The sequence below is a fragment of the Centrocercus urophasianus genome, unplaced genomic scaffold, assembly GCF_019232065.1.
Source record: "Centrocercus urophasianus isolate 14NV4802_14NV808 unplaced genomic scaffold, USGS_Curo_1.0 seq_653, whole genome shotgun sequence".
In the NCBI taxonomy this organism is placed as follows: domain Eukaryota; kingdom Metazoa; phylum Chordata; class Aves; order Galliformes; family Phasianidae; genus Centrocercus; species Centrocercus urophasianus.
In genome coordinates this window covers 1-14,544 of record NW_024885259.1, presented here as the reverse complement: position 1 = coordinate 14,544, position 14,544 = coordinate 1, and the positions used below count along the sequence as shown (strand labels likewise).

General features: G+C 42.9%; 1 protein-coding gene across 1 annotated transcript in view; it reads right to left on the bottom strand.

Annotated features, from left to right (window-relative positions):
- The window catches only part of LOC122170268 (histone acetyltransferase p300-like), a 36,269-nt gene extending 27,858 nt beyond the window's left edge, over positions 1–8,411 (bottom strand). Inside the window, exons 1-7 of the mRNA XM_042836978.1 lie at positions 8,195–8,411; positions 5,789–6,050; positions 4,933–5,046; positions 3,877–4,113; positions 1,718–1,811; positions 836–970; positions 392–509 (exon numbers count right to left, since the gene is read on the bottom strand). Coding sequence (XP_042692912.1) covers positions 392–509; positions 836–970; positions 1,718–1,811; positions 3,877–4,113; positions 4,933–5,046; positions 5,789–6,050; positions 8,195–8,371 — 1,137 coding nt within the window. The 5' untranslated portion in view covers positions 8,372–8,411. The remainder of the gene's footprint in view (positions 1–391; positions 510–835; positions 971–1,717; positions 1,812–3,876; positions 4,114–4,932; positions 5,047–5,788; positions 6,051–8,194) is intronic.
- Positions 8,412–14,544: the final 6,133 nt, after the last annotated feature.

Below are 14,544 nucleotides of genomic sequence, written 5' to 3'. Positions count from 1 at the left end.
GGAATATGATCCAGGAAAGGGAAGGAGACATGTTAAAATAAGGCAACAGGTCACATTGACATCCTTCCACATGCACATTCCAGCTTAGAAGGAAGGAAGCTTCCCCTCTGCAGGGTTGCCAGGGAGGTTGGTGGGCAAACACAGGCATTGGTCAGAGCATTTCTGGCAACCATCAGGGCACCACACAAAGTTTTTCTTCTCATCCAGAACGTTTCAGGCACAGCACTGCACAACAGGCACCACCCCAATTCCCAGCACACCTGCAAGCCGGCTGGTTCCTAGACTCAAGCCAGCAGCCCTGGGACACTCTGCTTTCCACCCCACTTCCTCTCCAACCACTACCAGGTAGGATTAGAGAGATGAAACCAGATGACAGAGGACAGCATCTCACCCTGCTATTTGCTGATTCATACATATCGCCTTCCACTTTCCGGGCATATGCCACCAGATTCTCCATACGCCGATCCTTCAATGCTGCAGGGTCAGGTGTAGGAAATATGGCTTGGACTCTGAAGAAAAAGCATGCCAGCTATTAGGATGTCTCCAAACCTGGACCTCAGCACCTCAGCACCAACCCCAACTGATGGGAACACAACGCAGTAAGCAAATTTTTGAGGGATTGAGGCACTGCTGCTGTCCCCAAGCAATGCTCCTGGTGTGTTGATGGGTTGAGTATGGAATGGAACATTTCCAAGACAATAACCCCAAAGCAGCACATCCATCTCCACGAAGGAGAAGAAAAGCAAGAACATCTCCATCATGCTTCTTGCCTTGCTTTCTCACTGACCCTTATATGCTCCACATCCCAGCCCCTTGTTTGTTATTAGCTACTCACAATTTATGAACAAGATGATTTCGGAGATCCTGAGTAATATCTTCATGCCACTGCTTTCGAATTCCTGTATTGGATGGCTGAGCTGTTGGCATAGCACCCAGACTAGCAACATTGGCGCTTTCACTCATCATGGAGCTTCAAAAACAGAGTAAGAATTTGAGGATGGAAGCCCAGCCCAAGCTTAGTCATCTTACAGTCAGAGCCTCTTTTAGAATAATGTTAGTACAAAGTGCTAGTTCAGCCATTCCCTAATCAATGGACAAACTGTGCAGAAACAGCAGCACAGACACCAAAACAACGCACCCCTCCCAGGATTAAAGAGGGCCATAGAAGAGTACAAGCTGTGCTATCCAAGGATTTTGAAAACGGGAACAAAAGCTACAAAATGCAGAGGGAGAGACAACAATCAGTGGAATTTATCCCACTGTTTATCCAAAAAGTGCCATGAGACTATTAAGCACAAGGATCATTTTTACACCTCAGTGAATAAGTTGCCCCTTAGCCCCATTGCAGACCAACAGCAGACTTGTGGTATGCCATCTCTGTTAGTAAATGCAGCAGTGGGTGCTTCCGATCTGCCCAGTTACTAACCCAGACAGTGTCTGTAACCTCTGTGGCTTAACAAAATCAGTTTGCAAGCATTTAGTGCAAAAGTTAAAATGGACACACAGATCTCTAGAAAGGATAAAAACAAAGATATAGCAACTACAAGGCTTCTTTTTCAACTGTCCTTAGCAGCTACAATCAGCTCTGACCCTCTCAAGTATAAGCACACAAGATTTTAACATACACCTTTTTCATGTTCATCTCATTTGTTACGAGCAATCATTAGCAGCTGTAGCTGAATCAAATCACTGGGTTGCAAAGAGTTAGTCAACTTACTTTTGGGAATTCATGGTTGAATGTAACATTGAGTCAGGCAGCAGACTGGGGGTTTGAACTCCTACTCCTCCATTTACCCCCATTGGATTTGCACCTAGAAAAAGTAAGTAGTGTGAAATGAACTGCATAGCTACTGTGCATGATTAGCAGCTGTTCAGCAATAACAGAGGTCTAGACTTTAAACTCCTTTCACAAAATGCAAGTACTTTAATTACTCTTTACTATTTACCCTCTTCTTTTTACCAAATTGAAGTCCAAGGCACAGCACAGTGTCCTCCAAGTGAAACATCAGCAATACTAATTTTATGCTCATCTTCCTGAACTTTTCAGCAATTTTCAGCAACAAGCAATTTCCCTTTTCTGCAATAGTATCTACCAGAATACTCTCCTGCAGAAGGTTCTGTGTTACAAATTCTGTTGTTACCTTACAAGCTCCTCCTGTGATTCAGAGGCTTAGAGGACATATACTCAAAGGATTCGAAACAAAAGATTCAGCTACAACCTGTACCTGACAAGGTTCACTCTCACCTGTTCCACAGCTAAGGATCCTACAACTAATCCAGTGCAGGTATTAAAAAAAAAAAAAAGAAAACTGGCAATCCTTTATAGGAAAAGGCTCTAGTAATTTATCTACCACCATCTCTTCTGAATCACAGCAAACCTCAATTGCCATAAAAAAGTGCCCACACACACCAGTTAAGATTCAAGAGAAATGCAGCCTATTTCTGACTGGAACTTCTGAATAGATGATTTAGTGAAGCTGAGTAGTATGGAAGCCATTATCAGTTCTTTATACATGTTCAGGACACCCGAATCCTATCAAATCTGTACTGCAGGAGTATTTCTTACACATACCTTTCTTTAACAGCACAACCAACAGTTTAACAGCCTTTTCATATAGCTGCCTCTAGTTCCTCCCCTCACTCTATTCTTTTTTTTTTTTTTTTAAATAAATCCTTTCCAGACCCACTTTGCCACCTGAGAGCAAGGTGGTGTAGAAGACAAATACAAATCTTTGCTTTAACTCTCTCTTTCAACTGCCAGAAACAATTTGTCCATCTACTTAGGTCTGCATCTCTTCAGATCAGAGCCCTCACCAAATCCTGATTTTTGGCCAAAACATGCCCTGCTGTCACACAGTTCATGAGCTGATGCCCACAGAGGCTGTGGATGCCTCCTCCCTGGAGGCATTCAAGGCCAGGCTGGATGGGGCTTTGAGCAACCTGATCTAGTGGAAGGCATCCCTGCCTGTAGCACAATGGTTGGAACTAGATGATCTTAAAGGTCCCTTCCAACCCAAACCATTCTATGATTGCATGACTCCTACTACCTCAGCCTTTTTAATTCTCCATGCCTAACAATGAAACAAGTGAAAAGTTTACACTCTCCAAGCTTATCCTTTCTATGGTAAGCTTCACTTCTTCAATCTTCAAGAGCTTTTTAACCCATCTATTTGACTTTTCTTTTTATTAGTGCTAAAAGGAGTACCCAGTAAAAAGGAATAGGCATCTATGTCTGGAAGGAGGTTTCTATGTCTGGTTAAAGGTTACTTTGACACCAGTGATAGCCAGGGCACAATTAAACAGACATCAAATTTAAATTCCTATGCAATCTTGTGTGATTTTACAATAAGCCATGCAGACAGTTTACAGTTACATGAGTCTATATGACAGAATTCAGAGAGAGGAACGTACTGCTTTTCATTTGTTAAAACTAACATTGCAGATCTGAGAAACAAACACGAAATGCTACTGTTCAAGTGACAAGGAAGCATCTTGGAATGCAGGCATTCTAATGCGTGCATTTCCAATTAAAAACTCAAAAAACTCCTGACACTGACATAACAATATCATTATAAAGCTGCAAGACAACATTAAATAACATGCTTTAGAAAAATTAGTCCCTTTCCCCAAAAATATTTTTTCCAAAAAACATGCTTTTCCCAGAAAGTCTTGTTTTCCAAGAGAAGGCATTTGGGCCCCCTAAAAACCCCTGTTCCACTGAGCAGATTGATATTCCATGTCAAAAACACTGCAAATTCACACCTTTTGCACGTTAACTATCTGTAATTAGGTAGTAGGTAACAAAATTTCCATCAGATATAGTGCAGGAGAATTGCCTGTAGTTTGTATTGAATCGATTGTCAGTGTTAAACTTACTCATAGGATTCATTGGGCGCAGACCCTGGGGTGACTGTCCTTGTTGCTGATTCTTCACTTGAGCCTGAGACTGCGTCTGCATCTGGTTCCCTTGATAGGTTAGTCCAAGGGCTGCATAGGCTCTCTCGATGGAGCTGGGGTCTATCTGACTGGTAGTGCTTATGCTGGGCGTAGTCTGCTGCCCCACACCCACAGAGCCGGTGTTTGCAAGTCCTACTGCAGCTCCACCCAGTAGTGCTGGAAGAGATGCACCAAAGTTAGTAAGGACAGTGGGAGGTAGTCAAAGAGGTCTACAAAAAGAGGAAGGAGACTACCGGTTGTTCAGAACCAAAATGTCTCCTTCTAGGACTATGCAAGTAAGATGCCAGGTCTGGAAAAGCCATTGTGAAAACAGAGAATGAATTTTGGCCCAAGCAGTCATTTCAATAACGTTGTTTTCCTTCTGAGCTGCTGAAAAAAAATCCTTAAGTATTTAGGACATTGTTTGCTCAATACTGAGAACAGAGGCACACGTCACAGAGTTTAAAAGCAGAAGGGTTCAGCTCTTCAACAGCCATGATTTGTTATTTTCTTAGAACAAGAAATATCCCAGTTCATGTCATGCAAAGAGCCCAAAATAACATTAAGAACCATGAGGATACAGTTAACGAAAGGACAGAAGTCATGCAAATTTTGGCAGGAAGACCAAGGACTCAGAAAGGGGAAGAAGAAAAACAGGAGAAGACAGAACATCAATGCTGAAATGGCACAACCCTCTCTGTGTGTGTCTGTCTCCAGAAGATCATCAGCTCCAAAAAGTGGCAGAGAAAAGCAAACCAACTGGTTGAGAGCACTAGAGTTCTTGTCCACCCTTACTACTCTCCTTCTAGAAAAGTTAGAAAGCTTCCACAAAAACTGGCTATCAGCTGCAGAAAAATATTCTGCCACTCCAAAGCATGATGACAACTGTACTATCTATTCCCAGGTCAAAGAAGACCAAACAAAGTTGTTGTATAAACAACTCCCAACATGCATTTTACAGTTTACCCAACATGCAGAGCTTCCCAACAGACTTACATTGTTGGTTTCTTTTGTCCCCAGCATTTTTGAGTGGCAAACATACAGGACAGTCATGTCTTGTACAGTTCTTCCAGTGCGAGATGATTTGTCGAGAAGATGCGCAATGTGCCACTGAGAAAAAAAAGGAATGAGAAACCTTTACAAATTAATGCCAGCACCTCCACACAGCCAATACAAACTAGGTAGGGAGTAACTATTCCTCTCAGGGCACACATCGATTTCACAGCACAGTAAAGGATTAATTGACATAGTTCAGTATTATCTAGCCCTGAATATGTAGCTAGATTGGCTTAATTAAATTTCCTTGGAAGCTCTACCTTGTATTTCTAAGCCTAGTTCTGAGAACAACACCATATACATAAGGAGTTAGGCACATGGAATCAAGCAATTAAGATGCCAGCAACTGGCACAACCCAGGCACAACTAGGCTACCAAAAAGAGCACACATCTCCCTTGGTTTCTAGGATCGATTAGGAGTTCATTGGAGCCAGAACCACCTTAATTCTGGGCTAGCTATTGCTTAAGATTTCTCCCTTCCATTTAGGGGAAATAGACTCCTGCTTACATATTTCTCCTTTGTGCCTGCTATTATCAGAAGACAGCATCCAAAAGGTACAATGAGTTTGCAAGTTAAGCAAAACACTTTCATTTGTTTCTTTCTGTAATCTTGCCTTAACTTGACCAAACTTTTAAAAACTGAGGAGGAGGTTATAACCTGAATCCCTAAGGGGACAGACAGGTCAAAAAAAATTCAGTTTCCCAAGCCACCCACTTGTTCTCCATCTTTTACCATAAGCCCTTCTGGTCTTGCAGAGGTTGACCACATCTATATAATCACTCCTCCCCCACTTACCCTGGCAAGATTTGCCAGCCTGACAATGTGTCATGTGGTTCAGGACATTCTTCATGGTTCGGCAGTGAGGGAGGTTGCACTGCCGCACCTCGCCGTTGGCCTGTTCTCGCCGTTGACACTTGTGAGCGTGTAAGAGGAGAACTAGTTGCTGCTGAATGAGTTTGCGTTTCTCTGGATCTGCTGTTGGAGCTCCAGACCCCATTCCTTGTGAAGCTGCTGGTCCCATCCCAGCTTGCTGAACTTGAGGAGCCTGCTGCTGACCCTGAACGAAGGAGAAAGAGAAAGGAAGTGTCCAGAAATAAATCTATTTAAAAATTGCCCATTTGGCATGGAAACACCAAAAAGAAACAAATATATGAAGAATTGCTACATTGAGTGATCAAGGGAATATCCCACCTACCTGTAGTTCTGGATGATCCATATTAAACACCACCTAATAACAGTGCTGGCAATACTTCACTTGCCAACCACAACGTCCTCCTCATGTCATACCCTCCCTATTTCTAGCTCTTGCCTTATAGAGGACCAGCAGAACTTCACTTTGCACATGCTCACAGCTTAGTGTTTCCTGCTAGCCCAACTACGAAGTATTAAGACTACTTGGGCCTCAAATCATCTTTTGGAAGCTACGAAGTTGCATCCATAATTCTTGCCTAAGTGGAAGGCAAAAATTGGAAGGAAAAAATTTTCCCCTGCTTCTACCAAGCACTTCAACCGATCATTTCTAGAACAGGAGAATGAAAGGGAACTTAAGGAAACCTTTTTCCATCAGGAAGCTAGTACATATACATGCAGGAAAAGCACCTACCAGTCTCTGCTAAAGATGAAGCACTTCAGCATAATGCATGTCAGAGAACTAAAGTCAAGTAAGGCAACACCTACTACTTCTTCCATACTGACGTTTATTTCTTCAGACTTCCTCTTTCTTCTAGATGAATTGTGACAAGCACCCAACAAAAACAAAAACAACAAAAAAAAGAGGCAACTCTGTGTTGCTTGTTCTACTTCAAAAGCCTTCACTTTGTAACAGGCTCTTCACTTACAGAATGTTTTAAGGAACATTCATGAAGATTTCCAGTTATTTTAGAGCTCAACTACCTGCATTCCTAAACTCCAGTTCTTCCATAGCAGTATTAACCTTTCATTTTACAAGGAGACTCTACCAGTTATTCAGTTCTTTCAGGGCTTTTCTAAGCTCCAGTACAACCGTAGCTGGCTTTTTGCAGTCCGTCATTCTAAATGACAAGAGAGATAGCAGCAACTCTTCATTCCCAGGTCCAGCTGGGTAGCAACTCAACTTCAAAAGAGTTACATGCTCTGAATTGAACAGAAGCTCGACAGTAAGTTTTGGCAAGTTCTTTATTGGTTAATATAACCAACTGGTAGTACTAGGATTCTATGGTTTCATGCTCAACTTAATAAACAAATAAAACCCAAGGAATCACCCTTTCTTTAATTCAGAGATACAAATTTACCTGGGAGTGTTTTTCAGCAAATTACTTAGGTCAAGGACTGAGTCCCAAGAGATAAACAATCTAAGATCCGAAGCAATGACAAACACAAGCTAAATTCAGAAGCACAATTTTCGTTCACAAACAAGAATATATGTATGACAAAAAAAAAAAAAAAAAAAAAAAAAAAAAAAAAAAAAAAAACAATAACCCAACCTAACAACAGTGGGACACTTTGCACGTCTTCATCCTAAACAATTCGGGCTCTTAGAATAAGGAAGCAAACTCATTCAGCCCTTGCTCTTCCACAGCACTTGGCACTACTGCTAAATTCAAGCTACTGAATCCAATGCTTGTAATTTATAAGCTTGGGACATCCACTTTTTCCACCACTCACTTCCCCTTTCTCCAAGCCTTGCTGCAGTCTCAGTGTTGAGAGGAATGAGGGAACAATAGCGCTACCACAGTAACATGAGGACCACTGCATATGCTCACATAAGAGCACAACAGGAATTAACACCCAGTTGGGACTTCTAGACACTACCACATGTAATAATACATTTGAGAAGAACTACTTCTCCCAGAAGCATCAGAAGTACGAGCAGAAAAACAATCCTCAAGACAAAACCACACTGAGAAGGAACCCAGTGAACCAGACACAAGAGAAGGGATGGGAGAAGAGCGCAGAAGTTCCCACACAGGTAGCAAAAGGTAATTTTGGCTGCTAATAGGGTTTCAAGGGTAAAAAGTAAAGGTGCAACTTAACAGATAGAGCACAGCTCAGCTCTCTCCTCCATATCAGCCATTTTAGGAGCTTAAGCAAATAAGTAATGTGTAGATTCAGAGCATGCATTCACAGCTGCAAAACTTCTAACATGGCAGCATCTGAGCACTGCACATTCTTCTGCTTTAGTTTGCCACAGCATTTGTTGGAGATATCTTTCACTCTACTTACCATGTTAGGCATTCCTGCCCCAGGAACTGGCTTCTTGTCCATTTGAAACTGTGGTAAGCTATTTTGCAGTCCAGTCTTATTCTGCATCTGAGGTCCAAGACCACTGGCTCCAATCTGCTGCCCAGTATTCTGACTATATGGCTGACCATAAGGACTTGGATTGCTCATCATTCCCATCTAGAAATGAAAATGGCAAGACACTCAAATAAGAATGTTGTTCACAATTCAAAAGGCAAATAAATATTTCAGAGAAGAAAATGATATCGAAGCCATGAAATAGCTGCAACGCAATCCTGATCCACGTGCTTCCCTTGCTCCCTCATGTGCATGTATTTACACCTATCACACATCATTATCTTCTCAATCTGATTACTCCTATAAGCATTGATAGATTGGCCTTTCTGTGTTTCAGTCAGTTTGGTTGGAACTGCTCTGACTCTTTAAAAAAAACAAACAAACAAACAAAAAAAAACCAACACCAAAAAACCCAATAACCACGTAATTCAACAGATTTCTCATATCAGTTTCTGAATCACAAATCTGTACATTGGACTAGAGAAGGAATTTTCTGCTTCCACCAAAAGGAGACAAATACCACCCCCCATTCATATCAGCAAGGTTTACCCCAAATACTTCCCATTCAACTGTCAGTACCCCCACAGCTCCTCTCCATAGGGCTGTAACAATTCTCATCTGCATTTTCAGTACACAACAGCTTTCAGTTTAAGAACACACTACAGACACAGGTAACACCACAAACACACAGGCACTGCAACTTGCTTGCAGCGAGCACTACTTGGGGTCAAGCAAGACAGCAAGCAGGAATGCTGCAAATAAAACAAAGCTATCAAACCATACCATGGAAGCAGACTGATACACAGTGTTTGTTCCTTTCTGCACTATGTATCAACTATTTGCACACTCCACAGTTTCAGCATAACAGAATACACAGTTTGTTACCTTGGAGCACTCTAGAATCTAAGGAACAGGATCAATCCTGCCCGTGAAGTAGTTTGCCCTCTGACTTCCCATTCTATTCCCTTTCAGTTTTCACAGAAAATTTGGTCTTCAGAGACCAAACAACTGGCAGGAAGACCAGGAAAACTGGAGTTTTAAGACTACCAAGCTCTCACCATTAGTCAGCCAAGATCCTCGTGCAGCCTTAGCTCACAGTAAGAAAGGCACACAAGTACTTCAGAGAACTGTGACATTTCAATTCACATCAGTGTGTGACTCCGCGTTCAGGCTACTGGATGCTTGTTTGGATCCATGAAAATACCCAGACTTAATCAAGAAGTGCACACAAACTCCTATGGCATGCATCTGTCCAAGTACTCCCATTGCTCTCAGATCCTCCTCCCCTAGTAGAAGCACCCTGTTCCTGCTCCTCACAAAGTCTCTCCAACCCACACAGAAAAGTAACTATGAGCCCACAGATTACCTGTTACCTGTGATTACCCAAAGTCTTATTTGTCCAGGTTTTAATTTCTGCTAATCTATTACTGCAGCCTTCAACTCGCATTTGTAAAGTAAATCTGAAACAAACCACTGCAACAGGAAAAGCGGCACAAACCTTACTGACAAACCTGACACTTAGAGGAAATTCACTGGTCATATACCTGATAGCAACCACTTCCCCCCACTCCAAGCACTAACTATAATCACACAGTGATAATTCATTAGAGAGAAATGAAAAGAACCTCTACACGTGGCAGATAAGTTGTGCAACAATGAGAAAGAACTAAAAATGCTTCCTCTGTCTCCTTCAGCACTGCCACTGCCATGTCTCAACTGTGATGAATGCACGCATGGCGACAGGCAGCTGCTGCCCAAAATGAGGCAGGTGAGACCCAAGCCTTCGCTGCTACAGGGAGCCAAGTGCACTGGAACCTTTGAGGACATCTCCTTGTTGCCGCTGCTGCCTAAAACTGAGCAAAAGATTCACAGCTCGGGATAAGACTGTGGGAATTATTTCCTTAAGAAAACATGGAGTTAGCTCTCACCAGGGCACATACTATGTGCTAGAGTATATACTATGCTAGCCATCGCTAACACTGCCCCACAGACCTTGTACCCTTATGCTGCTACCAGACTTTAAGAAAACTAACCAAACAATTGAGATTTGAAGGCTGATAGCACGTTTTCAAACTGTGATGTCATTGGGTGAAAACAAGATGCTCAGCTTAAGAAATCTGAGGGACTTCTTCCACTGATATCAAAGCATCAGATGTTCTGATCCTGCTGACAAAATACAAAGATTTTCAAATACGAGCCATTGGCACTGCTTGGGGTACAACATCAGCCCCTCCAACAAGGGGGCATGGCCAGGTCAGAGGGCAGGCGCTGCAAAGTGATCCCAAAAACCACACACAGGCATCACCTGAGAAGGATTTTAAAGCCCCAACTGCCTCAGTCTCCTGGAGGAAATAAGCAGCCATCCCTTGGTCTGGGTGAGACTGACAGCTGCCAGATCCACAACCAAGCTTTGCAGCGATGTCCCCAGTCCTGCTGTCACTGACCCACTGACGTGAGACAGACAACGTGCACACAGCTCCAGGCTGAGTCAAGGGAAGGGGCAGGTGGCAGCTTCTTCACAGTGAGATCACAGGGTCTCATCAGTGACCCTGGCACTGGAAGAGGGAGTACACCAGTGTCATTTGATGTGACAGACTGCAAAACATGGATAAGAAGGGGAAGTGTGTGTGTATAGAGGGGGGAGAACATCAAGCAGGAAGAAGCAAGCAACCTAATAACTAATCATAGAAGGAAGATTAAAAAACAATCCAGTAGGCTCAGAGTGCATCAGTTGGAAAAAAAAACAAACACAGAAAGACTGACATACAGTTCACCATCAAATTAGTGAGTTATTGGAGGCAAGGGGTAGGTACATCATCAAGCATTGAAGTGCCAATCAAGGCAAGGCAGTTCTGGTGGCACTGCATGAGATAGGCACAAGGCTTCCTCTACAACACCATGTAAAAACATATGTGGCTGCACTGTGGCCCAAAGTCAGCGAGTTCAGAATCTGCACTCCTGGCCTACCTTCTTCCACTGCTCTTCCCATTGCACTTCTTCATCTACTCCACCTGCCATCCACCTCTCTTTCTCTCCTCACAGCCTCAGGTTCCTTCCATCACACACATGAGGCCTTCACACACAGCAGAGCAGAGGCACATCGCAATAAAGGAGAGGGATAAAAAGCAACAGATAATGATGCATGGCTGCTAGGTGGCAAAGGTAATCTCAAATGTTTTTTCCTACACACAGCAGAAAACAACTGTGCTTGATTTTCCTGCCTCCACCAGTTGAGTTTTTATAACATCAGTTGAAATAACCCAACATTTGCACTATCAGCTATGCATCTCTATTGGGGTAACTGTAGTACATGCACTAGTTTAAGAGCACACTGATGTAATCTTTCCATATTTGCAAGTAGAAGTTAATTAACTTTTCTAAACCGGGAAGTTATTTTTATTAAATTCCAGCTGGCTCCTTAAAGAGGAGATCTTGTAACTGATTTATTGTACATCGCTTTCTGGTGCCATTCAACTCTCTGATAGAGCTCACATACAGTCTAACAAAATTGCGCCAGAGATATCTGCTACAATCTTTCCAAGGACTGTTACTGATGGTTATTCTCTGCAGATGATCTCATTATGTTTTAAGGTATCTACTGCAAGATACAAGCATTATTTCACTGCCATCTGTGTGAGAAACTCCCCTATCCACTCAAACTTAGATCCCCAAAGACAAAACCTTCCTGCTTCCTTTCTTCCTCTAACGCATTCTCCCCATAAACTGGGACAAAGTGAGCAATTATCCACCTGCTACAAAGAAGAAAAAGCAAAGGACCATGACATACATCTACACTTGCAATTAATTAGTACTTGACCACAGGGCACACTTGGGGCACAGAATCTAAATGCTATGGGTACTCTCGCACATCGAGTCAAATGATTACTGCAAATAAAGCAACCAAGAACACTGATCTGCTGCTGCCCAAAGCGTGACATGAATATACTAACATTAATGCACATACATTGGTTTTTAATTTCTTTACTTAAATTTGCTTTACCTAGATTTTGGAGAGTGTCATGATTTTCAGCCTCTGCAACTTTCAACACGACATTTCTGACTGTTTTATTTAAAGGAAGGTCTAAATAATCGTCTTTGTAAAACATGGCAATTGATTCTTAATCCAAGTGCTACGCACTGATAAAACAGAATAGTGCCTCCTGTTATAAGAAGAGGGAGCTCTGTATATACTCAGACAATAAGCCACATTACTAAGAATTAACACCACTTCTAAATGTTCAGAGTAATCTCACACACAAGTGGAACGATCCAACAGGAAAGCCAGCAGCTCCCCTACTCACCTGGATTGCCTTCAGGTCCCTGTTGTTGATGAAAGAGCATTGTGGGGATCAGTGGGAGACCCAATGTAAATGGCCTGAAAGTCAGGTGGACCTGTGCACTCTGTGAAGGGTATGGCCTTCTAACAAAAGGCTGGACTGTAAGACTCATCAATAACTGGGAACTGCAGGAGCCAGGAGGAAAAGCCGCACTAAGGTTTTAGCTATACATATTTCCAAATGAAGAATGCTTCAAAACAGAAAAGATGAACTTGGTCTTAACTTACTACAGAGCTTAAGTTTGCTGTTTACTCTTGAATCAGAACTGGAAGGCTAGCCAGTGAAATAAAATGCCTGAAAAAAAATGCCTGAATGGTGAAAAAAATCAAAGCATTACAAATAGTTTCCAAAACTCTATTTTAAGAGTAATAGGAGTATCTGTCCTCTGTTCACTATCAAGCACCCATCAAACAAAAAGCTATTCAACAAAGCAAAACTTGTTCTAAATCCTTTCCTCTCCAAACATTCCTTTCAGGCTGAACCTTCCCAGGTGTTTGGAAGCCACCCCAAAATGACTGCAGGGCCCATGCCCTGACCACAGCGCCCTCTCCTTGTGCCCATCCCCTCCCCTAACTTCAGGTGCTCTTAACGTGCATGATAGAATGGCCTGGGTTGAAAAGGATCGCAATGATCAGCCAGTTCCAACCCCCTGCTATGTGCAGGGTAACCAACCAGCAGACCAGGCTGCCCAGAGCCACATCCAGCCTGGCCTTGAATGCCTCCAGGGATGGGGCATCCACAGCCTCCTTGGACAACCTGTTCCAGTGCTTCACTACCCCTATGTGCATCAGAAAACTCATTCAAATTACAACTTTTCTTTTTTTTGTTCCAATGACCAGGTGAGTTTCAAGCCTGGATTCCTTTCCCACATTAGCACCACTGCTACAGAGACAGGAATGCCTGTTTGTACTCCAGAAATGGCTTACAACATACATACAAGCTACAGCATGGGACCACGCCACAAGTGGCTGATGAGGACAATTCAAGTTTTTGTGTATCAGCTGACCTCAAATCAATTGGTTACGGGCATTTGGGATTTCAAGCACAAAAATAAATAAATAAATAAATAAATCCACCAAACAACAACAGAAGTTACACAACTAGGAAAGTGAGGAACATGCCTACCATGCAGAGCGAGCGTCCCACTGCCACCAGCTGCTAAGGAGAGGAAGAAAACATTTCAGCAGCTCCACAGAACAGCAGAACAAAGCACGACCACCCTGCTGCTAAACTCCAGGACCACTGGGAGCTCATCTTTACCATTAGAAGAGCACAACCTCCTCCCTCCCAGTAAGTTAGCATAGCACCAAACATACGGTACTGTCTGTAAACGCCACGGTGGATGACACACCTCTGTCTTACTGAAGGACAACTACCAGAAGCAACCTCCCACCACATAAAGGGCCAACTCTGCAAAGCCAACACAACATCGCTGAATGCGGCCCAAACGTTTTGCCTATTTTTTTCCCCCCTCCTACTAAAGGACAGCTCTGAAATAATGCCCATTTTCACAGCGATGAAGGAAACGTATGAAAGTTACTCCACAAACTCCCACGTTAGCAGCGACGCCGTGCTAAATTTATCAGTTTAAAAAAAAAAAAAAAAAGGCTTTTGAAAACAACTGCTTAGGGTCCTATGTTTTCATCCACTTTGTGAAGATTTGCAGGTGGGGGAAAAACAAAAGCAGATGGGTGGGGAGATGAAGCGGTCCGACATGCCTGTTGTCAGACTGCGCTAACTCCGCTGCACGAAGTGAAACACAGGCTCCCTGCCAGCAGCCAAACCAATTGAAGGCATTCTGGAATTTCAGCCTCCATTTCAGACCGTGCCTTTCTCATCCGGCAGCCGGGGCTGCTTTACGCGGGCTGTGCCTGCTGAGCTCACCCTACGAGTCTCCAAGGATTTTCTCAACAATTAAAGGACTTTACCTTCAGCTTA